This window comes from Hydractinia symbiolongicarpus, chromosome 3 (assembly GCF_029227915.1).
Source record: "Hydractinia symbiolongicarpus strain clone_291-10 chromosome 3, HSymV2.1, whole genome shotgun sequence".
Lineage (NCBI taxonomy): Eukaryota > Metazoa > Cnidaria > Hydrozoa > Anthoathecata > Hydractiniidae > Hydractinia > Hydractinia symbiolongicarpus.
Window position 1 is genome coordinate 19803754 of NC_079877.1, and position 26029 is coordinate 19829782.

Below are 26029 nucleotides of genomic sequence, written 5' to 3' on the forward strand. Positions count from 1 at the left end.
TCTATAGCTAAGAATGTATGGTTTATTAAAAAAAATGACAAAAATAACAGCTTCAAGAAATTAGTAATTCCGTGTTAAAAAAAGCATAACTATTTTGCCACAAAGTGAAATACCCCACGAAGTGACATACGGCACGACGAAACATGAGTTCACACGAACAAGAGTAATTCGCCACGACAAAAACCAATACGCTGCGAACCCCACCACGAAGAAAGATACACGACGAGAACTATTACGAGTCAAAGAAAACCACACCACGAAGAAAAATACGACACGACGAAAAGTGTCTTATCTTTCAGCCAATAAATTATCAGGATCGATGTTGTTTCAACCAATGAAAACAGACATGTGGGAATGTTCGGAATTTAAAATTCCGATCGCTCTACACGCGAAACGATGTCCTTTAGTGATATGGTAAAGATCTACCATTTTTATTTTGGCACATTAAGACTAACAATAACAATATGGAAAAAATCGAAATTTTTCCTTGCTCATCGCATCACCGCCTTTATATGCGACAATAAATACCAGAAAATACGATCTCGTTCCCCCGGGACTTCCTTTCGTATTCAATAAATGCACTTTGAATAGAAAAATTCAAAAATTTCTCATTCCCTCCACTACCGCTACATCTAGGACCTTAGACTGAAGATCCACTTCCCACATTACAAGTAGTGTACCTTTATACCGAGTTTTTTGATAGACTTAACATTTCACTTGAACTGTTCTGTTACTCTAATCGTAAAATACGCAACTAATAGTGATGTAAGTAAATCAGCCATCTCAACAGCTAGAATTGTGTTCTTGTTATCTTTTTTGGCCTTATTAGAAATCCCTACCAAAACTGTTATCAGAACCCCTAAAGAACTACATAAGGGACTTTCTAAAAACGATTATCTTCCTTGTTGAATGCTACGGGCATCTTCTTTATATGCTCGAAACGTAACGTACTTTTATTGCCTCTGAAAAGATCTATACCGGAAAAAGTTTTTTTTAAGCATATCATCAAAGAATAAACCTAAATTTGTGAATGCTTTTTAATAAATTATATAATGCTGTTTATTTTTGTCCCAACAGATAATTGTGTCTTTGTTAGGCTGGCTAAGTACAGTACCATCAACAAATCCTAAAAAAAGAAAAAACATTTTACATGTAAGATGTAGTTTATGTAAGACCCGGAGTAGACTCAAACCGGTTTGAGCCACTTTGGTGCATGGTGTGTTTCTTAGGAATGTTTACATGCTTTTTTATCCCTTCAGGTAAAGTGAAGCTCACTTCTGAATGCATACAAGGTTTTCATGTAAACACCTGGAGTGAAATGCGGTTTTCAATTAGTGCGCACGATTGAAAGTGACAAAGACAATAGATTTGCTTAAATTTAAATTTAGATTAAATTCAAAACAAAGTGAACCATTATACATCACACGGCAGCGTGGGATTTCTCCTTGTGTACAAGGCTTATAATAAGCTGATGTTTTCTTCCTTTCCTCAACATTAACCTACCCTTATAATTGTGTGCCACCATAAATGATACGGGATGAATTATACCTGCATATTGTTGTTCATCATTTTTTCGATTTGTTTCGAATCCATCTGCGGTACTTGACCAAGCATAGCCATCAATTTTTGTCCAACTTCATTATTGGCTGGTGTTGTATCGTTCTGCAATTGTAACAAGCATGTAACAATATTGACATTTTTACAGTGTAATGAATTTTAAAACAAAACGCATTCTCAACAAACATTTTCCTGACTTTTTTTTCACTAAAATTCCAGACATTTTCATTTTTTAGCTATTTTCGCCTAAAATTTCACTTATTGGAACGTTACCCTAAATGTTGTAAATATAATGACGAGCATATGGAATGACTAAAAATATTGTAAGAAAAATTTTGATATTTAATCCTGACAATATTGTAAGAATAAAAATAGTTCCAATTAAATATTTGAAACTAAAAATAATTCTTCACATTCCTGGTGCACACCCTATCATGCACATTTGACAAATTAGACGCTACTTACAATAACGTCTTTTACATACTGCAAAACATTCTTTAATCGATCCACTAAGTCGTTGGCTGACCTACAATAGGAATTAGTAAATTAATTGATTGAATATAGGACTTTACCAGCATGAGATGATATTCAAACATTTCACCTTGAAACATGCTGCACACCACTGAGCAAGCTGGTCGGTTTTTTTGAACCACCCTTATTCCTGGCAAATGTTTGAACTAAACAAAGCAAAGAAACCCAAATTGATGCCTGCAAAGAAGTCTGTTTAAAAGACAAAACAAATGAGACAAGCATATAGAAAAACGACAACCTACTTGCAATAGCTTCGGGTTCGTAGGACTTGATTTCACATGGCACTGGTGTAAAAATACTTCCTCTCGTGCCACCAGGTACACCCATTAGAGAGCTATCTCATGAAAAAAAAATAATCCAGAGACACAACTCACAAAACCATTATTAATTTTTGCATGTCTTGAAGCAAATATTTAACTAGATATTTCCATAGAAATAATTTTCATATACCTGACATAGGCTTTTGTTGTCATGTGTCCCGTTTTAAGTTGAGTATCCAGCGTAAAATGAATTGGGTTTGCACATTCGATGGAGTAATAATCATGAATGAGGGTTGAATGTCCTGTGACATCGTGACTAGTGGCAAACCTGAATAAAGTGGATAGAGCTTACACTTTACTTAAATACTACATCCATTAACAGATTAAATAACTGTATGGATTGTTATACTTAGTCGTGAGTGAAGGGATGACAAAATATAAATGTTTAATACACCTAATATCTTTTTTAAACGATTTTTGCTAATCTTGCACTCCCATGGCTATCATCAAAAATGTTCACAACCTAAAGTCCTTGAAAAAATAAGTCAGTCAGTCAGTATTTTTTCCCTGGAATTTTCTTATCAGCAAAAGTAAATTCTTTTCCAGAATCAAAAACAACTTAGTGTCACTTAAGTTGCTTCTTCAACTGCTGTGCTATACAGGTGTAGAAGAGCTCCAGGCACACATTTAGGTGCCATTGAAAATTGATTGGTGGTAAGACTATCTGATGGCTGTGATTTGACACATGTAAAAAAACCACAACATTCAAACCAAAAGATAAAATTGGCACCAAGATTGGGCTCGAAGCTTCAATTGTTACTTGTTGATCAGATTATATACCCTGGTTTTTAATACTAAAAAGTGTATAAAACATGTGACATACCATCCAACAATATCCTCTGCTGGAGAAGCATATTTATACAATTCCAGCATGGAACTGGCATATTCTTTATCAAAGGCAACCTAGAAGAAGGGATACAGGAACTTGATCATGGACAAGTATTCAAATAGTTACAGGAAAGCAAATAGATTAAGATTTCCTTAATGTTTATAGCAAGATAGCTTTAACCTTGAAGGAAAGCTTAAATCTTGCAGGTGGTGTTTGTTGTGTTGGTGTTTGTTTGGAGAAAGCAACCATCAGTATATTGTGCTAGATTTTTGGGGAGGAAGGGGTGGATGGGGTGAGGAATTGGTTAGTATTAAAGAATCTTGAGGAATGTCAGTTTTGACTCAGACTTAGAAAAATATGTGTTGCTGGGCGAAATGTTATTCTTAGAGGGAGCATTTAATAAATGGTAAACAAACATTATTCACAAGACCCAACCTAATATTGGTCCAAGTTTACTTCATAAAGATTAAAGAGTTCCTTTATACTTTATTGGGATAAATTTTTCGCTGGGATTAAATATGTCCCTTTAAAAATTTGTCCCTGCGAAAATTTGAAAAAATTGCTCGATTCGCGAAATTTTAAATTTTTGTTTTCCTTTGTTTTCAAAGTCTGAGGCTTTCTTCTTGTAGGCCTAATTTTTTTAACTGAGTACTGAAGATGAAAAAATAAGACTAAAATGTCAAGAAAGTTGTTTCAAATATCTAGTTTTAGCAGGTGTTATATTTTCTAATGATTCTAGAAATAAAACAAGTTTAAAAACTACTTAATGAAGTACAATAGATATAATTTCAGCTGGTTTCGCTTGTTTTTTTCCGACTGTCTTCACACGTAGGTCTGGTTCTGACAGCACCGTTTAAAAACATCATTCTGATGTCACCATCTCGTCGCGGTTTCTTGGATGGAAAAGCAGACGAATGTTTACTCTTTTCCTTTTTTTTAGCTTTTGATAGGGAACCCGCATCGCAAGATTTAATCAAAAATGATCCAAGAATCTTTGAGTTTCAACAAAACTAGAGATAGATAGATAGATAGATAGATAGATAGATAGATAGATAGATAGATAGATAGATAGATAGATAGATAGATAGATAGATAGATGTGCATATTTTACATGGCTAGCCTCACAAATATTGAGGGATATACCCTGTCTATTATTTCCAGGAGGGGCCATGGCTTAGATGGAGAGTCCTAGAGTATTTAATGCCCATTTTGAGTTGCCGGGAGTTGTCTAGTAGAGCGCGGGCTCTAATTGGGTCTGCGTAGCTCAAAATGAGCATTAAATACTCTAGGACTCTCCATCTACGCCATGGCCCCTCCTGGAAATAATAGACAGGGTATATCCCTCGATATTTGTGAGGCTAGCCATGTAAAATATGCACATCTTTCTACAGTGTGCCATCTCTCCAATTTCTCTCGCATGGCTTGGGTTAACCAGGGGCTATGGTAACATTCACTCGCCCATGTTGAATCACCGTCAAGAGGAATTGAACCCCAGTCTCCTGCACAGAGTACGAGAGCTATAACCACTAATCTACAGCGCCACAAACCCACTACGGCAACTACAGTAACGCAGATAAAGCTTGCAAAATGATCAAAGAAGTTCTCAAGCCGTACATAGAAAAAGTTATTAAAGAACAAGAAAAATTATTAAATTTACCACTTGATCAAAAAACCTTAGTCAATATGGATGTCTTTACTGGACAAATGACAAAGAAGTCTTGGATCTGTATGAGAAAGAAAAAATATTGAAATAGTCTGCATTCCTACTAATATGACGTATTTACTCCAACCTCTGGATTTGACCGTAAATGGTTATGCAAAGAAGCACACACCTAAAAAGTTTTACGTTTGGTATACCGCTCAGATTGGTCTGCAACCACATGAAGGTAAATCGCTGCAAGACATAACCCATTGCAACTTACCCGCTTGAAGCTCAATGGATGGTGGTTTTATACAATGATATGACCAAAAAAGGTGGCAAGAATGTTATTAAAAACGCCTGGAAAGCAGCAGGTATCACTAAAGCGCTTGAAGCTCGTGTAGAAGGTCTCGAATCACTTGACCCTTTTCAGGATATCGATCCTTTGCTCTCAGCTAATGCAGATGATCAACCGAATTTGAGTTCTCTTCCCAGCCCTACGGATAAACAATTGAAAGTTGCTTATATCCCACGAAGTGAAATAGTAGTGGATGAATCAGATGAAGAATCAAAATATGAACCAATCTCTGGAGATGAAGATGATGTTAACTTCTCTTGTACTGCGTTTGACGCTTTTGATTAACAATTAAGGTTCGTTTCGTTTTTTATTTAGTTGTGTTTATTATACCTGATGTTATAGTTGTGTTGAAAGAGCTTTGAACTAAAATGCAAAATTACATTTTGTGTTGGTGTAGAAGTGACCAGTGTAACAAGGGTCGATGAGACAGTGCCATTCGGCCCCACACCCTTTTGACAACTTTTTTAAAAATTGCTATTATGACCTCATTCGCGAAATTAAGTCCCCGTGAAATATTAGAACATCCTTCATCCGCGAAAATAAGTCTCCGCAAAATGCTAAAATTTCACGGATAAGCTCAACTGCAAAATTAATCCCTGCGAAAATTTATCCCATTAAAGTATCCCACTGATTTAACTGTCATATTTACCAGAAATTAAATGGTAACTGTCAAAAGCAACTAAAAGTTTACCTTTGTCTATTTACTAAAAATCCACATAAAATATAAATCACTAGCGTATAATGTTATTATGTGAACGTCTAATTCTGTGATTTCACTTTTATCAGTAACTTTCTCTTTTCACCGGCAACAATTGAAGGCTATGACATGATATCCTGAGCCTTACATTTAAGATGTACCATATGACTATTTTATTGCTACCCAAACTTGTGCACCTTACAGAACACACAGCCCAAACATCACTGGGCTCACACATCACAGATGAGAAAAATGTTGCGCAGTAGGGTGTGACATTTTAATCTATTGTTATCTTTGTAATCATTCATTAAACACCAAACAAACCTATATTTTTATAAAACTAGATAGGCTTGAAAATATTTTTAAGAAAATTTTAGTAACACAACGTGCACTCTCCTTCACAGATCCAGACCTGTCAAGTCTCCCGCGTTTCGAAAAGAAATGCTATCTCCTGCTCACATTTTAAATATTTGGCAATTCTTACGCATTTCTCCTTTTTATCTCTCCAGTGACTGATGCTATTTAAGATGCCAGACAATTTAAATTATTCAGTGATAATGTATGCTACATATAATTTAGTTTATTATGGTAAATAATTCTTTTTTAACATAATAAACGATATGGCTGACTCGTCCGAACGTTTGACTGTACTTACGAAGACAATGTTAAAAGGATCTCTCAAATACAAACAAAGTACAGTCCAGATTGGTTTTCTCAAGATAATTTGTGAAGTTTTAAAGATGTCAATACTAATTCCAAGCTAAGGGGAGACAATGTAAAATCTGCTGAAAAGATGTTTCATATATATGGCTTATAGTCAAAACCATAAAGTGGTGAGCAGAGTTGCCAGACTGTCGCTGTAGTTGTTTGTTTAGATAATCACATAATTAGAGGATGGTATATGCTTCTAGCTACTACTCCAAAAGAAGCTATAACACACGACAAAAAACATGTAATTAAATGTTGCTGATTTAGTTAGAAATGGATTATTAAGTTCATATATATGCTTAATTAACCTGTAACTTGTACATAAGACTGGCTGAAATAAAAGGCAAATATACATCTTTTTTGTTTAGCTAGCTACCTCTTCCTGCGTTTCCACATGGGGAACTGTAAAGCAATTTGTCACTTCTACTACACCATTGTTTAAAGTGCCAAGTAAAGTTCCAACTACGCGCTTTGCTTCTTCATTTCTCCTTTCATAACTGTCCACAATCGCAAATACAGCAACTGGGTGAATATAAACTTTAGTGACACATGTAGTTAAACTGGCCGCCATTTTGTATTAGGAAAAAGAAATGCGCTACGTGCAGGACAGCAGACGGACTTTCGTTTTGTTTCCCGGATCACTTCCTGCAACTTTGATCCCAGGGCCAGAAGCGTTTTTGATATGAGGATGAAACGCGTACGCGTGCGCGTTTTAACCTCATGTCAAATAACGCTACAGGCCCTGCCATCGAGGTTGCACTTCTCGAGCACTATCTATGGTATGCGATTGGTATCTGGCACTGGGTATACTTTAAAGGAAGCAACTTTCGCGAGGCGAAAAAGTCGCGAAATTTTTTGAATTTGCTTTCGCGGATGACCCATTTGGCTATATTTCGCGAGAATTAACTTTCGCGAATAAGGCAATATAAAAAAAAATGAAGAAGGACACTAAAATCGTTGTAATTGATTGATGTAGAGCTATTATATTTTAAAGATAAAAAAACTGTTATTTACGTAATAATCTTTGCTTCCATTTGTACGTCATTTTATTATTGTCTTGAACATTATTAAAGGGGTCACACTTTATATAGCATGCTTTAAAAATAAAGAGAGTTCTTTCGTGACTTTTGTTTTACAAGCATACCTATTCATTTCAAACGATACTCAAAGGAAAACCCTTAAAAAAGCATGTTATATTTTTGTAGTGTGACCCCCACCCCAAACAAAAAAAAAAAAACACTAATTTTTTGAAAATTTTGTGAAAAAATAACATTTTTCGCGGGAATTAACTTTCGCGAATGGCTCAAAACCAGATATTTCGCGGGAATTAACTTTCGCGAATGAAGACTTTCAGTATTTTTCGCGGGATTTTACTTTCGCGATTTTGCCGAAGAATCGCGAACTCGCGAAAGTTTCTTCCGCGAAAGTTTCTTCCTTTAAAGTATAGGCTAACTTTTGTAAGAGGTAGATTCTCTCCGTTGCAAAGGCTCTTTGCACCACAGCAGACAGAATCTTTCGCAAACTTAAAATTTCGCGACCAAACCAAAACCACTGAAAAATACTGAAAGTCTTCATTCGCGAAAGTTAATTCCCGCGAAATATCTGGTTTTGAGCCATTCGCGAAAGTTAATTCCCGCGAAAAATGTTATTTTTTCACAAAATTTTCAAAAAATTAGTGTTTTTTTTTTTTGTTTGGGGTGGGGGTCACACTACAAAAATATAACATGCTTTTTTAAGGGTTTTCCTTTGAGTATCGTTTGAAATGAATAGGTATGCTTGTAAAACAAAAGTCACGAAAGAACTCTCTTTATTTTTAAAGCATGCTATATAAAGTGTGACCCCTTTAATAATGTTCAAGACAATAATAAAATGACGTACAAATGGAAGCAAAGATTATTACGTAAATAACAGTTTTTTTATCTTTAAAATATAATAGCTCTACATCAATCAATTACAACGATTTTAGTGTCCTTCTTCATTTTTTTTTATATTGCCTTATTCGCGAAAGTTAATTCTCGCGAAATATAGCCAAATGGGTCATCCGCGAAAGCAAATTCAAAAAATTTCGCGACTTTTTCGCCTCGCGAAAGTTGCTTCCTTTAAAGTATACCCAGTGCCAGATACCAATCGCATACCATAGATAGTGCTCGAGAAGTGCAACCTCGATGGCAGGGCCTGTAGCGTTATTTGACATGAGGTTAAAACGCGCACGCGTACGCGTTTCATCCTCATATCAAAAACGCTTCTGGCCCTGGGATCAAAGTTGCAGGAAGTGATCCGGGAAACAAAACGAAAGTCCGTCTGCTGTCCTGCACGTAGCGCATTTCTTTTTCCTAATACAAAATGGCGGCCAGTTTAACTACATGTGTCACTAAAGTTTATATTCACCCAGTTGCTGTATTTGCGATTGTGGACAGTTATGAAAGGAGAAATGAAGAAGCAAAGCGCGTAGTTGGAACTTTACTTGGCACTTTAAACAATGGTGTAGTAGAAGTGACAAATTGCTTTACAGTTCCCCATGTGGAAACGCAGGAAGAGGTAGCTAGCTAAACAAAAAAGATGTATATTTGCCTTTTATTTCAGCCAGTCTTATGTACAAGTTACAGGTTAATTAAGCATATATATGAACTTAATAATCCATTTCTAACTAAATCAGCAACATTTAATTACATGTTTTTTGTCGTGTGTTATAGCTTCTTTTGGAGTAGTAGCTAGAAGCATATACCATCCTCTAATTATGTGATTATCTAAACAAACAACTACAGCGACAGTCTGGCAACTCTGCTCACCACTTTATGGTTTTGACTATAAGCCATATATATGAAACATCTTTTCAGCAGATTTTACATTGTCTCCCCTTAGCTTGGAATTAGTATTGACATCTTTAAAACTTCACAAATTATCTTGAGAAAACCAATCTGGACTGTACTTTGTTTGTATTTGAGAGATCCTTTTAACATTGTCTTCGTAAGTACAGTCAAACGTTCGGACGAGTCAGCCATATCGTTTATTATGTTAAAAAAGAATTATTTACCATAATAAACTAAATTATATGTAGCATACATTATCACTGAATAATTTAAATTGTCTGGCATCTTAAATAGCATCAGTCACTGGAGAGATAAAAAGGAGAAATGCGTAAGAATTGCCAAATATTTAAAATGTGAGCAGGAGATAGCATTTCTTTTCGAAACGCGGGAGACTTGACAGGTCTGGATCTGTGAAGGAGAGTGCACGTTGTGTTACTAAAATTTTCTTAAAAATATTTTCAAGCCTATCTAGTTTTATAAAAATATAGGTTTGTTTGGTGTTTAATGAATGATTACAAAGATAACAATAGATTAAAATGTCACACCCTACTGCGCAACATTTTTCTCATCTGTGATGTGTGAGCCCAGTGATGTTTGGGCTGTGTGTTCTGTAAGGTGCACAAGTTTGGGTAGCAATAAAATAGTCATATGGTACATCTTAAATGTAAGGCTCAGGATATCATGTCATAGCCTTCAATTGTTGCCGGTGAAAAGAGAAAGTTACTGATAAAAGTGAAATCACAGAATTAGACGTTCACATAATAACATTATACGCTAGTGATTTATATTTTATGTGGATTTTTAGTAAATAGACAAAGGTAAACTTTTAGTTGCTTTTGACAGTTACCATTTAATTTCTGGTAAATATGACAGTTAAATCAGTGGGATACTTTAATGGGATAAATTTTCGCAGGGATTAATTTTGCAGTTGAGCTTATCCGTGAAATTTTAGCATTTTGCGGAGACTTATTTTCGCGGATGAAGGATGTTCTAATATTTCACGGGGACTTAATTTCGCGAATGAGGTCATAATAGCAATTTTTAAAAAAGTTGTCAAAAGGGTGTGGGGCCGAATGGCACTGTCTCATCGACCCTTGTTACACTGGTCACTTCTACACCAACACAAAATGTAATTTTGCATTTTAGTTCAAAGCTCTTTCAACACAACTATAACATCAGGTATAATAAACACAACTAAATAAAAAACGAAACGAACCTTAATTGTTAATCAAAAGCGTCAAACGCAGTACAAGAGAAGTTAACATCATCTTCATCTCCAGAGATTGGTTCATATTTTGATTCTTCATCTGATTCATCCACTACTATTTCACTTCGTGGGATATAAGCAACTTTCAATTGTTTATCCGTAGGGCTGGGAAGAGAACTCAAATTCGGTTGATCATCTGCATTAGCTGAGAGCAAAGGATCGATATCCTGAAAAGGGTCAAGTGATTCGAGACCTTCTACACGAGCTTCAAGCGCTTTAGTGATACCTGCTGCTTTCCAGGCGTTTTTAATAACATTCTTGCCACCTTTTTTGGTCATATCATTGTATAAAACCACCATCCATTGAGCTTCAAGCGGGTAAGTTGCAATGGGTTATGTCTTGCAGCGATTTACCTTCATGTGGTTGCAGACCAATCTGAGCGGTATACCAAACGTAAAACTTTTTAGGTGTGTGCTTCTTTGCATAACCATTTACGGTCAAATCCAGAGGTTGGAGTAAATACGTCATATTAGTAGGAATGCAGACTATTTCAATATTTTTTCTTTCTCATACAGATCCAAGACTTCTTTGTCATTTGTCCAGTAAAGACATCCATATTGACTAAGGTTTTTTGATCAAGTGGTAAATTTAATAATTTTTCTTGTTCTTTAATAACTTTTTCTATGTACGGCTTGAGAACTTCTTTGATCATTTTGCAAGCTTTATCTGCGTTACTGTAGTTGCCGTAGTGGGTTTGTGGCGCTGTAGATTAGTGGTTATAGCTCTCGTACTCTGTGCAGGAGACTGGGGTTCAATTCCTCTTGACGGTGATTCAACATGGGCGAGTGAATGTTACCATAGCCCCTGGTTAACCCAAGCCATGCGAGAGAAATTGGAGAGATGGCACACTGTAGAAAGATGTGCATATTTTACATGGCTAGCCTCACAAATATCGAGGGATATACCCTGTCTATTATTTCCAGGAGGGGCCATGGCGTAGATGGAGAGTCCTAGAGTATTTAATGCTCATTTTGAGCTACGCAGACCCAATTAGAGCCCGCGCTCTACTAGACAACTCCCGGCAACTCAAAATGGGCATTAAATACTCTAGGACTCTCCATCTAAGCCATGGCCCCTCCTGGAAATAATAGACAGGGTATATCCCTCAATATTTGTGAGGCTAGCCATGTAAAATATGCACATCTATCTATCTATCTATCTATCTATCTATCTATCTATCTCTAGTTTTGTTGAAACTCAAAGATTCTTGGATCATTTTTGATTAAATCTTGCGATGCGGGTTCCCTATCAAAAGCTAAAAAAAAGGAAAAGAGTAAACATTCGTCTGCTTTTCCATCCAAGAAACCGCGACGAGATGGTGACATCAGAATGATGTTTTTAAACGGTGCTGTCAGAACCAGACCTACGTGTGAAGACAGTCGGAAAAAAACAAGCGAAACCAGCTGAAATTATATCTATTGTACTTCATTAAGTAGTTTTTAAACTTGTTTTATTTCTAGAATCATTAGAAAATATAACACCTGCTAAAACTAGATATTTGAAACAACTTTCTTGACATTTTAGTCTTATTTTTTCATCTTCAGTACTCAGTTAAAAAAATTAGGCCTACAAGAAGAAAGCCTCAGACTTTGAAAACAAAGGAAAACAAAAATTTAAAATTTCGCGAATCGAGCAATTTTTTCAAATTTTCGCAGGGACAAATTTTTAAAGGGACATATTTAATCCCAGCGAAAAATTTATCCCAATAAAGTATAAAGGAACTCTTTAATCTTTATGAAGTAAACTTGGACCAATATTAGGTTGGGTCTTGTGAATAATGTTTGTTTACCATTTATTAAATGCTCCCTCTAAGAATAACATTTCGCCCAGCAACACATATTTTTCTAAGTCTGAGTCAAAACTGACATTCCTCAAGATTCTTTAATACTAACCAATTCCTCACCCCATCCACCCCTTCCTCCCCAAAAATCTAGCACAATATACTGATGGTTGCTTTCTCCAAACAAACACCAACACAACAAACACCACCTGCAAGATTTAAGCTTTCCTTCAAGGTTAAAGCTATCTTGCTATAAACATTAAGGAAATCTTAATCTATTTGCTTTCCTGTAACTATTTGAATACTTGTCCATGATCAAGTTCCTGTATCCCTTCTTCTAGGTTGCCTTTGATAAAGAATATGCCAGTTCCATGCTGGAATTGTATAAATATGCTTCTCCAGCAGAGGATATTGTTGGATGGTATGTCACATGTTTTATACACTTTTTAGTATTAAAAACCAGGGTATATAATCTGATCAACAAGTAACAATTGAAGCTTCGAGCCCAATCTTGGTGCCAATTTTATCTTTTGGTTTGAATGTTGTGGTTTTTTTACATGTGTCAAATCACAGCCATCAGATAGTCTTACCACCAATCAATTTTCAATGGCACCTAAATGTGTGCCTGGAGCTCTTCTACACCTGTATAGCACAGCAGTTGAAGAAGCAACTTAAGTGACACTAAGTTGTTTTTGATTCTGGAAAAGAATTTACTTTTGCTGATAAGAAAATTCCAGGGAAAAAATACTGACTGACTGACTTATTTTTTCAAGGACTTTAGGTTGTGAACATTTTTGATGATAGCCATGGGAGTGCAAGATTAGCAAAAATCGTTTAAAAAAGATATTAGGTGTATTAAACATTTATATTTTGTCATCCCTTCACTCACGACTAAGTATAACAATCCATACAGTTATTTAATCTGTTAATGGATGTAGTATTTAAGTAAAGTGTAAGCTCTATCCACTTTATTCAGGTTTGCCACTAGTCACGATGTCACAGGACATTCAACCCTCATTCATGATTATTACTCCATCGAATGTGCAAACCCAATTCATTTTACGCTGGATACTCAACTTAAAACGGGACACATGACAACAAAAGCCTATGTCAGGTATATGAAAATTATTTCTATGGAAATATCTAGTTAAATATTTGCTTCAAGACATGCAAAAATTAATAATGGTTTTGTGAGTTGTGTCTCTGGATTATTTTTTTTTCATGAGATAGCTCTCTAATGGGTGTACCTGGTGGCACGAGAGGAAGTATTTTTACACCAGTGCCATGTGAAATCAAGTCCTACGAACCCGAAGCTATTGCAAGTAGGTTGTCGTTTTTCTATATGCTTGTCTCATTTGTTTTGTCTTTTAAACAGACTTCTTTGCAGGCATCAATTTGGGTTTCTTTGCTTTGTTTAGTTCAAACATTTGCCAGGAATAAGGGTGGTTCAAAAAAACCGACCAGCTTGCTCAGTGGTGTGCAGCATGTTTCAAGGTGAAATGTTTGAATATCATCTCATGCTGGTAAAGTCCTATATTCAATCAATTAATTTACTAATTCCTATTGTAGGTCAGCCAACGACTTAGTGGATCGATTAAAGAATGTTTTGCAGTATGTAAAAGACGTTATTGTAAGTAGCGTCTAATTTGTCAAATGTGCATGATAGGGTGTGCACCAGGAATGTGAAGAATTATTTTTAGTTTCAAATATTTAATTGGAACTATTTTTATTCTTACAATATTGTCAGGATTAAATATCAAAATTTTTCTTACAATATTTTTAGTCATTCCATATGCTCGTCATTATATTTACAACATTTAGGGTAACGTTCCAATAAGTGAAATTTTAGGCGAAAATAGCTAAAAAATGAAAATGTCTGGAATTTTAGTGAAAAAAAAGTCAGGAAAATGTTTGTTGAGAATGCGTTTTGTTTTAAAATTCATTACACTGTAAAAATGTCAATATTGTTACATGCTTGTTACAATTGCAGAACGATACAACACCAGCCAATAATGAAGTTGGACAAAAATTGATGGCTATGCTTGGTCAAGTACCGCAGATGGATTCGAAACAAATCGAAAAAATGATGAACAACAATATGCAGGTATAATTCATCCCGTATCATTTATGGTGGCACACAATTATAAGGGTAGGTTAATGTTGAGGAAAGGAAGAAAACATCAGCTTATTATAAGCCTTGTACACAAGGAGAAATCCCACGCTGCCGTGTGATGTATAATGGTTCACTTTGTTTTGAATTTAATCTAAATTTAAATTTAAGCAAATCTATTGTCTTTGTCACTTTCAATCGTGCGCACTAATTGAAAACCGCATTTCACTCCAGGTGTTTACATGAAAACCTTGTATGCATTCAGAAGTGAGCTTCACTTTACCTGAAGGGATAAAAAAGCATGTAAACATTCCTAAGAAACACACCATGCACCAAAGTGGCTCAAACCGGTTTGAGTCTACTCCGGGTCTTACATAAACTACATCTTACATGTAAAATGTTTTTTCTTTTTTTAGGATTTGTTGATGGTACTGTACTTAGCCAGCCTAACAAAGACACAATTATCTGTTGGGACAAAAATAAACAGCATTATATAATTTATTAAAAAGCATTCACAAATTTAGGTTTATTCTTTGATGATATGCTTAAAAAAAACTTTTTCCGGTATAGATCTTTTCAGAGGCAATAAAAGTACGTTACGTTTCGAGCATATAAAGAAGATGCCCGTAGCATTCAACAAGGAAGATAATCGTTTTTAGAAAGTCCCTTATGTAGTTCTTTAGGGGTTCTGATAACAGTTTTGGTAGGGATTTCTAATAAGGCCAAAAAAGATAACAAGAACACAATTCTAGCTGTTGAGATGGCTGATTTACTTACATCACTATTAGTTGCGTATTTTACGATTAGAGTAACAGAACAGTTCAAGTGAAATGTTAAGTCTATCAAAAAACTCGGTATAAAGGTACACTACTTGTAATGTGGGAAGTGGATCTTCAGTCTAAGGTCCTAGATGTAGCGGTAGTGGAGGGAATGAGAAATTTTTGAATTTTTCTATTCAAAGTGCATTTATTGAATACGAAAGGAAGTCCCGGGGGAACGAGATCGTATTTTCTGGTATTTATTGTCGCATATAAAGGCGGTGATGCGATGAGCAAGGAAAAATTTCGATTTTTTCCATATTGTTATTGTTAGTCTTAATGTGCCAAAATAAAAATGGTAGATCTTTACCATATCACTAAAGGACATCGTTTCGCGTGTAGAGCGATCGGAATTTTAAATTCCGAACATTCCCACATGTCTGTTTTCATTGGTTGAAACAACATCGATCCTGATAATTTATTGGCTGAAAGATAAGACACTTTTCGTCGTGTCGTATTTTTCTTCGTGGTGTGGTTTTCTTTGACTCGTAATAGTTCTCGTCGTGTATCTTTCTTCGTGGTGGGGTTCGCAGCGTATTGGTTTTTGTCGTGGCGAATTACTCTTGTTCGTGTGAACTCATGTTTCGTCGTGCCGTATGTCACTTCGTGGGGTATTTCACTTTGTGGCAAAATAGTTATGCCATAAACTACATCTTACATGTAAAATGTTTTTTCTTTTTTTAGGATTTGTTGATGGTACTGTACTTAGCCAGCCTAACAAAGACACAATTATCTGTTGGGACAAAAATAAACAGCATTATATAATTTATTAAAAAGCATTCACAAATTTAGGTTTATTCTTTGATGATATGCTTAAAAAAAACTTTTTCCGGTATAGATCTTTTCAGAGGCAATAAAAGTACGTTACGTTTCGAGCATATAAAGAAGATGCCCGTAGCATTCAACAAGGAAGATAATCGTTTTTAGAAAGTCCCTTATGTAGTTCTTTAGGGGTTCTGATAACAGTTTTGGTAGGGATTTCTAATAAGGCCAAAAAAGATAACAAGAACACAATTCTAGCTGTTGAGATGGCTGATTTACTTACATCACTATTAGTTGCGTATTTTACGATTAGAGTAACAGAACAGTTCAAGTGAAATGTTAAGTCTATCAAAAAACTCGGTATAAAGGTACACTACTTGTAATGTGGGAAGTGGATCTTCAGTCTAAGGTCCTAGATGTAGCGGTAGTGGAGGGAATGAGAAATTTTTGAATTTTTCTATTCAAAGTGCATTTATTGAATACGAAAGGAAGTCGCGGGGGAACGAGATCGTATTTTCTGGTATTTATTGTCGCATATAAAGGCGGTGATGCGATGAGCAAGGAAAAATTTCGATTTTTTCCATATTGTTATTGTTAGTCTTAATGTGCCAAAATAAAAATGGTAGATCTTTACCATATCACTAAAGGACATCGTTTCGCGTGTAGAGCGATCGGAATTTTAAATTCCGAACATTCCCACATGTCTGTTTTCATTGGTTGAAACAACATCGATCCTGATAATTTATTGGCTGAAAGATAAGACACTTTTCGTCGTGTCGTATTTTTCTTCGTGGTGTGGTTTTCTTTGACTCGTAATAGTTCTCGTCGTGTATCTTTCTTCGTGGTGGGGTTCGCAGCGTATTGGTTTTTGTCGTGGCGAATTACTCTTGTTCGTGTGAACTCATGTTTCGTCGTGCCGTATGTCACTTCGTGGGGTATTTCACTTTGTGGCAAAATAGTTATGCTTTTTTTAACACGGAATTACTAATTTCTTGAAGCTGTTATTTTTGTCATTTTTTTTAATAAACCATACATTCTTAGCTATAGATTTAGCTAGCTATACATATTAGCATGCCATAATCTATTATCTATTTTGTAGTTTAAATGGATTCTGATGAAAATATCAAAGATCAAGTAAACTAACTACACAAACATAAATTATTACATAAAACTCTTACACAATACATGATATTTCTTTATAATCACAAATGTAATACTAACTTGAAAATAGAATATAATTTTTAGCACTAAAAATTTTGTTTATTTTACCGCACTTTATTCATGTGACTTGGATTTCTTGTGAGCGCTACATAAATTAAGTAATTTTGTGTTAAAAAAGCATAAAAATGTTTCACTACGAAGTGAAATACCCCGCAAAGTGAAAAACGCCGCGACTAACACAAATACGTTTTGACGAAACGTAAAACCACCCCACAAAGAAAGATACAATGTGACAAAAACCACACCATGAAGAAAAATATGACACGACGAAAAGCATTTACGACGCGACGAAAACCATATACAAATATTGTCGCACCTTAACTAAAGCTTTAAATGATAACATGTGCTGATAACTTAGCGTACTGCTCATTCCACACTTTGAACATTTTAAAGGAATAAAGCGGGCAAAAAAGTAGTTTTTGAATCAAATGTTATAACTTCGTTTAAGACCGAATAAACTGTAAAATGGTAAGTTCAGCCGCGGCACAACCTTTGATTTTTCGTCGTGGTTACTAATTGAAGTCATAACCAAATCAAGGGTATTTCAAACCATCTGCGCTTTCGCGCGCAGATGGAACAATTATTATATCAAACGTTTTTCCTTGAACCTTGTGAACAGTATAGGCCCGTGACAATATTAGTGGGAGTTGCATTCGTTTCATAGTAGGTGAAGTGAGATTATCAGGGGCGGATCTAGGATTTTTTTCTGGTTAGGCAAAATTTGACAGATTTTTTGGCAAAGTAATATCAAGTGTTGTGGTGTTGTACAAGGTAAAGCAGGCGATTTGTGTTTTTATTATAAAAGGAGCTAAAATCTTTTCAAAAGTGAGGCTTTTAGTTATTAAAGATCCTTCCTAGATTAGAAACGAAAGTGTCTTTATAGCCCAATAAATTAAAGTAACCTCCGTAGTTTAACACTGGTATCCTCGCTAAAACATGCGGATGGAAAGCTCCGTTTGGTAAATTAGACTCGAAACAGGGTTAGCGTTGCCATAGTTCCTTTGAATGACATACCACACTGCTATCATCTAAGCATCTTTTTTACGTTTTACGCATTTAATACGAGTACAAGTAATCGCCAAGTTACAAATTTGGGGAGTTACTTTATTTCAAAATATGCAATAAGTCTAAAAGCTAATAATACAACAAAAAATTACATTACAAGACAATTTTATGAATAGATAGTCAACAGCAGTGCAACGTAAAATTATTGTTTGGAAAATTACAGCTTGTGTTAACAACCTGCAAATTCAAAAACAAAAGCAGCATGTGTAAGATAGCAACGCATAATAAACGACTACAAAAAGTATATAGTAGTTACCCCTTTATGAAGTTAATATAGTTTAATATTAAGGTTACTGGTGTAGTTTTGCACCAATTTCTATTAAGCATTAATTTTATTGTTAAAAAATTTCCACAAAAGTTAAGTAGTTTAATAAGCCAGAAAAGAGTTAGAAATCAGAAAAATAACATCAAAACATTTAACATGTCTGCATATTATTTACCCTCACATGCCCCTGTCAACTATGTTTAAAAGTATTTTAATAATTTGAAATCTTTAAAAAAGTTTTAGTAACTAGGTCAATTCTGAAGATTCTCATATAAAAAGCAACATATATACAAATTCTACTCACATGCATAAGTTAACATGACATTTTCATTGGTTTGCAGTCTGTAGCAGAACCTCCTTTAACATGCAATTCTTGTTTCGATCTGTATCATTTTACGTGAAAATCGTTTCTATCAGTACAAGTTATATTGATATCATATTCATCCATTTGATATATAGATATATACCCATTGTTAACAGTTTTCCAATATTATAAGGATTCATAATGAATCTCCTGTGTTCTTTAATTGATGGTGATTTTCATTGTCAGAAGAATATTCATCATGGCTGACATCAATATATCTATTCCTAAAACAAAATTATATATGTTGTATTGGTCAACAAAAAATAAGAAATATTATACAACAAACTTGGACTATTCTTAGATTAGGTATTGTTTCATTCTTTTGTTTTTAGCAATTTTATCACAATTAAAAGCAGCATGGGAAAGTTAAGGATCTCCTTGTGTTCTTAAAAGTTTTTAAAATGAGCAGTGGGATGTTATATATAAAATCTACTGTTTAAAAGTTCCAACGAAGTCAAAGTTCTTAGGGACACTCACAATCGAAAAGTATATGCTAAACATAAATTTGCATTGGGACGAGGTATAATCCTTTGACGTTCAAGTATATCACATACTGTAAACATCGATTTTTAGACAACAGAAAGTATTTTGAACTTGTTGTCGTCTACCTGCTTAAAAGGAGCACATATCCGAGTGCGTATGATTTCAGGGACTAACAACATTCGAATATTACCTATCTGTAAATCCCCAGGGAAAGGATCTACAGACCTATTTACATTTAGCTTACACTTTTGCGTTTATGAAAGAGCTGTCCCTTAGCTATCTTACAAGAATTATTCCTTTTCCACACGGACACAAAGATACACAGTTGCATAAACGGCTACACGAAGCCTGTGACCTTAAGACAATAACAAAAAACTAACAAATTTCCAACTAATACACATGCAGTTTAGCAATACTCTATATGGTAGTGGCTAGATGCAGCGCGACTCAGAACCATCATATTTTTTTCAAATACACTTCATCTCGGAGGTCACCCTCCATCAAAGTTTTTGTGGAGAAGTTCGAGCGGATAGATGAAACTTAAATTAAATCATCATTTTATCTTTTTTTTTTAAAAAAAAGTATGTAAAATGTAAATAAAAAAACAATATATAAAAAACGCTTAGTAAAATCATAATGATAAGAAAGAGAAATACACTGTTTTAAATAAACATTAACACTTTCCACACTTCCATTTAACAGCCTCGTCATCGTTTTTAAATACTTTTAAAGGAATGGACACACACTTTCTGTGATACCATTCCTCGCATTTACTGCAAAAAGCCATGAACATGAGCTACGGCAAAAACTCCACAATCAATAGAGTTTTTTTGTTGATGGACAGGAGAAATGTTAACAGATAAGGTGCTTTCTGAAGTGAATGCGATATCGGCTATCTGCTTCCATACCGCTTCAGCAATTCTTCCAGCAAGTGAGTCGCAATAATATATCTAAGTTAAGAAGAATAAAGAAACGTCTGCAATCCTTCTGGGGAAGTGATTGTTTTTCATTCTATTTTTTTTTCATAATAGTTGAGAACGTTAGACCAAACAGAACAGTAGTAGCAAGTTGGTTCTAAGCATAAAATTTGCTCACCTCTTTATCATCCAAGGAAAACACAGCAGTCCAGTGATCTGCATGAAATAGTATCTGTGCAAAATTTTCTTTGTGATGACTGAACCATCCCTTTTCACCAGAATCGGTATCTTCGAACCCGTTCACTAAAGGGAACTGCAACTTCAATATTTTCTGGCATAAATTGATTGCATCATCTCGCAGTCTATGACCATTTAAAATATCATTCTTGATTTCTTCTGACATTCTTGCTGACATCCTGCATCTTTCTCTTCGATTTCTGTTTGGCGGAACGAAATGCGTTTCTACAAGATCATGATCAGTAGAACCAGCGGTCACCTGTTCATCATGAACCGCTCTATCTTGTAAATCACATACAACCGTTGTCTTTACACCGACAGTATTCTTATCTGTGATGAAAATCTTTGCCCTGTAAAGTTGACGCATCATCTTGGCCCTCTGACCAATTCTATGTGAGTATGGGAGTTTTTTGTTTATCGAAAATGACTTTTTAAACTTTTTCGGAGCAATTGATGGTCTGGAGATAGATGCACTGGCTCTCCTTTTCAAATTAGGCGAACTTTGTATTAAATTTGCCTTTTGTGCTGTTTGAAGAGTTGTTTTTGCGGAATTCAATAATGCTGTAATTTCAGTGGTGTATGATCTCAACAGCTCCTCGTCCTTCACAAGATATGTTAAGTTGTAAAATTCTTTTAATTTTACTCTCAAACTTATTTGACTTTCTTTGAGACTGTTTCTGTATGTGTGTATATTATGATTAGCTGTAATAATCACAGGGGTCTCAAATTTACTTACTTTACTACTATAATCATTCTCCTGCTGCGGTACGTCTGTATGTTCGGTACTGTCCATTGGTGTTGGCGACTTGGTTGTTAGCGGCGAGTTTTCTGTTGGTGAAGAGTTGGTTGTTATTGTGATAGTAGATGTGCATTGAAATAACTCTTCATCCAGGGTTGTCCAGACATGTTTGGAAAAGAGTGGTGATAAATCTTCGAATTGTCTTTTACCAGATTTTATAACACTGCAGAAATGTTTGCAGAGCATGCGATTACGTTTGAAGTCCGGACAAGTGCAGCTACATGTTGTGTTTTCGTCACCGAAATCTACTCGATAGGTTTTCTTCTCGACAGTATATTGCACAGAGCTTTGCACTGTAAAAACGCTGTTACTTACATGACATACTGATTCGACCATTTCTTGATCCACAGCCCCCTGACGAGCCAAGATGTGGTTGACGATATTCTTTGGCCGATTTTCTAAATAAGCCGGCAATCCAGTAACGTACTTTTTGTGTTTATTCGAGTAGCGTACGTTCAATTCCACATATCGGTTATACAAATCTGGCAAGAAATCATCAATGACGACAGTCAGCATTTCGCTTAAAGAACACTTTCTATAATCATTTAGCTGTTCAGATTTCAGTTCTCGATTCAATCTCTCTGTCCCGTTGTTAGTATTTGTTAACATTAAGTCAATTGGTCTGTAGTAAACAGCCCATCTTTTGATTTCTGGTCGCCACGTGTTCGAAAACCAATTGCGCAATTTTCCTGTGTACCGTTCCCACCGCATAAAATCCGATAAAGCTGTTTCTATTTCATTTTTTTCGGATGCGTGATCAATGCGTCTTAAACGGACTTTCACATCGTCGGCGTACGCAGCCACACCGTTGTCTGCTTTCGACGTCCATCGTGTCCATGCTTGCTCACGATGGAAATCACAGAGGAATACACTTGTTCCAGGAAAGACCTCTTCCAGAGCTGTGATTTCTTTTTCGTCAAAATCGACCATACAGTATTTCGGCCGTACATTTGGTGACCAGGATTGTAAAATTTTCGGGCCTTTTTTAATCATTTCTTTTGAAAAAACACTAGAAAAATTTTTATTTAGGTGTTTAGTTGTTCTTGGCATCCATCATGCACATATTTAGCTACTGGGTAAGTAACATTTCAAAATATTTTTTGCATAGGTTGCCTATTTAAATTCAAAAAATTTAAATATCAGTCATAATAATGACTTTTTTAGAGCTGCAGATGGTATTGTTGGTGTTTGGTCCATGGATACTGATCATAGTGACATGATGGTGCTGGACCATAGCTTGGATGTGGGTGTTAAGAATCAATCTGCTGATATAACTAGCATATGTTGGCATGTAAGAATTTTATATTTTGTTTTCAAGAAAAGAACTTTGATGTGCCTTATATCTGTGTTTGTCAGACAAACGTGTTAATGAAATTGTTCGTATGATTTAAATGTAACTTATTTTACCTATACCACTATAGCCAGATGGACATTATCTTGCCACAACATCAGCATTAGATTATAGTGTAAGAATCTGGGAAAAAGCTGGTAATTCTTTATTAATTTTTTATGTCATTGTCGTGAAAGTGCTATTGAAGTGGCGCAAATACACTTATTCTTAGGTATGGTTAATGTTACTAATGCATATGTTTTCCCATTTTTAAGTGCATTTTTTCTTTTCGCTGCTTTTTTTTCGCGTAATTAATTTACCGCTTATATAAAAAGCACACATGTTGTTTTGTTTGATAATTTTATGTTGTAGTGCAGTTACTTCAATTAGGGCCTGTCTTACAGGACTTTTTTTCATATTATTATTTTTATTTCTAAGGGAACTTTGTCACATCATTGGCAGGACACAATGATTTGGTACTAACATTAAAGTGGAACAAGGCAGGAAACTTTCTGCTTAGTGCAAGTTTGGATAAGGTGAGCGTTTCTTGAATATCTTGTTCTTTCAGCAAAACAGCACTTTTTTAAATTTTCACGATGGAAAAAAGAAGATTATGATCTAACATGCTCCAATATTTTAAGTTATTGTTGACACGTAAGATATCGAATGCAACTTTTGTCATTTAATTTTTCTTATTCATAGCTTTTTTCGTTTTTTTCTTTATAATCTATTGCGTTACAACAAGTACATCAAATTCCTTTTAAATTGCTTTTAAATTGAATTCCTTTTTTCTAAAACAATCTTAATCTAGAAATGTATCACATGGAAAACTGAAAACTGGCAAAATCTCCAAGAATTTCAGTGCCATACAGGTGACTTTTTACATGGTAGCAGCTTTCTTAGAATTGTTAAATCTTGACTATGAACGTGAAAAGTTTTTCTGAACTTTTACTGGCGGACCCTAAATAAGTAGAACTTGTGCTAAATGGCACCTAATATTTTCGATTCTTGGAACTTACTTGCTAAATAAAACCAGCGAAACTTTGCTTAATTCGGACCCTGGATAAGTGGGACGTCACATCATTGGTTTCTTATCTATGCATGTTGTCGTCTAGGTCCAATTGTAGACACTGACTGGCAAAGCAACGTAATTTTTGCCAGTTGTTCGACTGATGGCACGATATGTGTTTCCCAAGTTGGTAGTGAAGATGCTGTCAAAAATTATATTGGACACACAGTAATTATACTTTTTTCTATTTCTATTTCACCTCTATACTTGCTTTTTAAAACAACACGTTTCTTACACTCATTATTATTTTATTTAGGACGTAATCAATAGTATAGAGTGGGATCCTTCTGGTACAATTCTTGCTTCCTGTTCTGATGATAGATTGATAAAAGTACGTCTAGGTCAAGTGTGTTGGTATTGAACGTACAATTAATGAATACGGTTGTATCATTTTAGAAGCTACTTGCGTAAAGCTTTTTTTATATTCTGTTTACAGCTTTGGAACCTGAAACAGACTAGGGCGCTTTGTGATTTATCTGGACATACTAAAGAAGTAACTCAAGTTAGATGGAGCTCAAAGCGGCTTTTAGCGAGGTAAGTCGTTATTAAAAGGAGTGGCACAACTGACGACTGAAAGAAAATATTAGAGAGAAAACAATAGTTTTTAAGAGAAGAAAAAAGACTATGCATGTAATTTTTTTGTGCACACTCGCTCTGGTGGTTTATTTCTTTTGTTTCTGCTTCCTTACATTTAGGCTCAAATAAAAACACACATTTCAATTCAAAGTCAAGTTTCTTTTTTAAGGCGAGTCCTGCCTGCCCTGTCAAATGAGATCAGATATTTAAATTACCAATAAACTCGCTGAAAGACGACAACCTTTTCCAAGATTTCCGGTTTAGCACTTTTTTTCTTTTCCATAGTGCGAGCTATGATACAAGTGTTAGAGTTTGGGATGCTGAGCACGCAGTATGCTTGTATACGTTGACGCGGCATGTAGAACCCGTTAACTCGATATCCTTTCATCCGGATGGAACCTATTTAGTATCCGCATCTCTAGACGGCTATATAAATATATGGGAATTACAGGTATGTCGTATAGTTGTTATTTTCTATTTAACCGAAGAGAAGCGAGTTGCTGTTTTACCGAAATCAATTTTAGGGTACTATAAAAATATTTATTTTAAAAAAAAGTTTCACTTGTCGAAAAATACTAGATATTCCTGTCTCTTATCAGTTCTTCGTATTGCAGATATAGGCCGTTTTACTACCCCTTTCTTTTTTTAGACTGGAAATTTTATAGTTTCCAAAGCGAGCAGTGCAGGTGTATTTGAAGCTTGTTGGAGTCCAAATGGTTTATATATAAGTATGTGTATGGCAGACAAAGCTGTGAGTAATATTTGGATATTTGGACACTATATTTTGAAAAGAAAATCTATTAAAAGAGTGATCAATACGAAAAGTGTAGAGTTGATATTCATTCGTTTATTTACAAGATAAAAATATGTACATAACTCTGAGTTTCACGCTGAGCGATCATCAGACGTACACTAACTTAAAAAAATATATCAATGTCTTATACGAAAGTAATAAAATAAAATCTAATTAAGTCAAGTCTGGTGGGATCGTTATAATGTTTTTCAAGAAGTACTTGTTTACATGACGGCAAGTAGAAACCAGTTCCGTTCTTTTATTTAATAGTTTTAAGTTAGATGTGATGATATGGTACTTCTCCGTAAGACAAAGGTTGCATGTGTTTCCACCATTTTTATAAGGAGAGGCATAGTTTCTTCAAATGCCACACGTGTTTAGACAGTTCTGTGAAGTTTGCCTTCTTTTCGTATCTAAATGTGTGTATATGTGGTTGTAACAGGACTTGAATGTACTTGAATGTATTCTATACTGGGAGTCATGTACTTATTTTAATTTTTATCTTGTAAATAAACGATTGTATATTTGGACACTACAATGTTTAGTTGGCGTTTAGAACAAGCAAAAAGTGTTTAAGATCGACGCCTTTTCTACTACTGCTACTCTGAGAAACCAAGGTTCCTTAAGTCATAACTTGCAACCACAATTCCATTTGTCTCAGTCTTACATTTGAAAAAAGTTGTGGGCATTATTACGGTGAATCAAAACAACATGCTGGACATCG

General features: G+C 35.1%; 4 protein-coding genes across 6 annotated transcripts; 2 read left to right on the plus strand and 2 right to left on the minus strand.

The window, feature by feature from the left end:
* Positions 1–1023: 1023 nt before the first annotated feature.
* Positions 1024–9172, minus strand: LOC130636129 (eukaryotic translation initiation factor 3 subunit F-like). Of its 2 annotated transcripts, none has more exons than XM_057445755.1 (9): positions 9043–9172; positions 7016–7219; positions 3232–3311; positions 2539–2676; positions 2331–2422; positions 2159–2234; positions 2023–2083; positions 1549–1662; positions 1024–1126 (listed from the first exon to the last, which is right to left on the minus strand). In XM_057445755.1, exons 2-9 carry the CDS (start codon positions 7208–7210, stop codon positions 1046–1048), a joined length of 837 nt encoding a protein of 278 aa, XP_057301738.1. In that variant the 5' UTR covers positions 7211–7219; positions 9043–9172; the 3' UTR covers positions 1024–1045. The 2 variants fall into 2 exon arrangements, with proteins under 2 accessions (XP_057301738.1, XP_057301739.1); XM_057445756.1 differs by having other exon boundaries at positions 7016–7079; positions 9081–9168.
* LOC130636128 (eukaryotic translation initiation factor 3 subunit F-like) lies at positions 7021–15125 on the plus strand. 2 transcript variants are annotated; one of them, XM_057445753.1, is made up of 9 exons: positions 7021–7149; positions 8973–9177; positions 12838–12917; positions 13473–13610; positions 13727–13818; positions 13915–13990; positions 14066–14126; positions 14487–14600; positions 15023–15125. In XM_057445753.1, exons 2-9 carry the CDS (start codon positions 8983–8985, stop codon positions 15101–15103), a joined length of 837 nt encoding a protein of 278 aa, XP_057301736.1. In that variant the 5' UTR covers positions 7021–7149; positions 8973–8982; the 3' UTR covers positions 15104–15125. The 2 variants fall into 2 exon arrangements, with proteins under 2 accessions (XP_057301736.1, XP_057301737.1); XM_057445754.1 differs by having other exon boundaries at positions 7037–7079; positions 9081–9177.
* Positions 15126–20135: 5010 nt separating this feature from the next.
* LOC130635446 (uncharacterized) lies at positions 20136–22521 on the minus strand. Its single transcript, XM_057444778.1, has 2 exons — positions 20680–22521; positions 20136–20534 (listed from the first exon to the last, which is right to left on the minus strand). Exons 1-2 carry the CDS (start codon positions 22465–22467, stop codon positions 20355–20357), a joined length of 1968 nt encoding a protein of 655 aa, XP_057300761.1. The 5' UTR covers positions 22468–22521; the 3' UTR covers positions 20136–20354.
* A 38-nt stretch (positions 22522–22559) lies between these two features.
* On the plus strand, positions 22560–26022 carry LOC130636130 (F-box-like/WD repeat-containing protein TBL1XR1). Its single transcript, XM_057445757.1, has 10 exons — positions 22560–22613; positions 22702–22828; positions 22959–23025; positions 23306–23403; positions 23679–23739; positions 23983–24104; positions 24193–24267; positions 24373–24470; positions 24798–24963; positions 25162–26022. The coding sequence occupies exons 2-10, from the start codon at positions 22733–22735 to the stop codon at positions 25372–25374; spliced, it is 996 nt and encodes a 331-aa protein (XP_057301740.1). The 5' UTR covers positions 22560–22613; positions 22702–22732; the 3' UTR covers positions 25375–26022.
* The last annotated feature ends 7 nt before the right edge of the window (positions 26023–26029 follow it).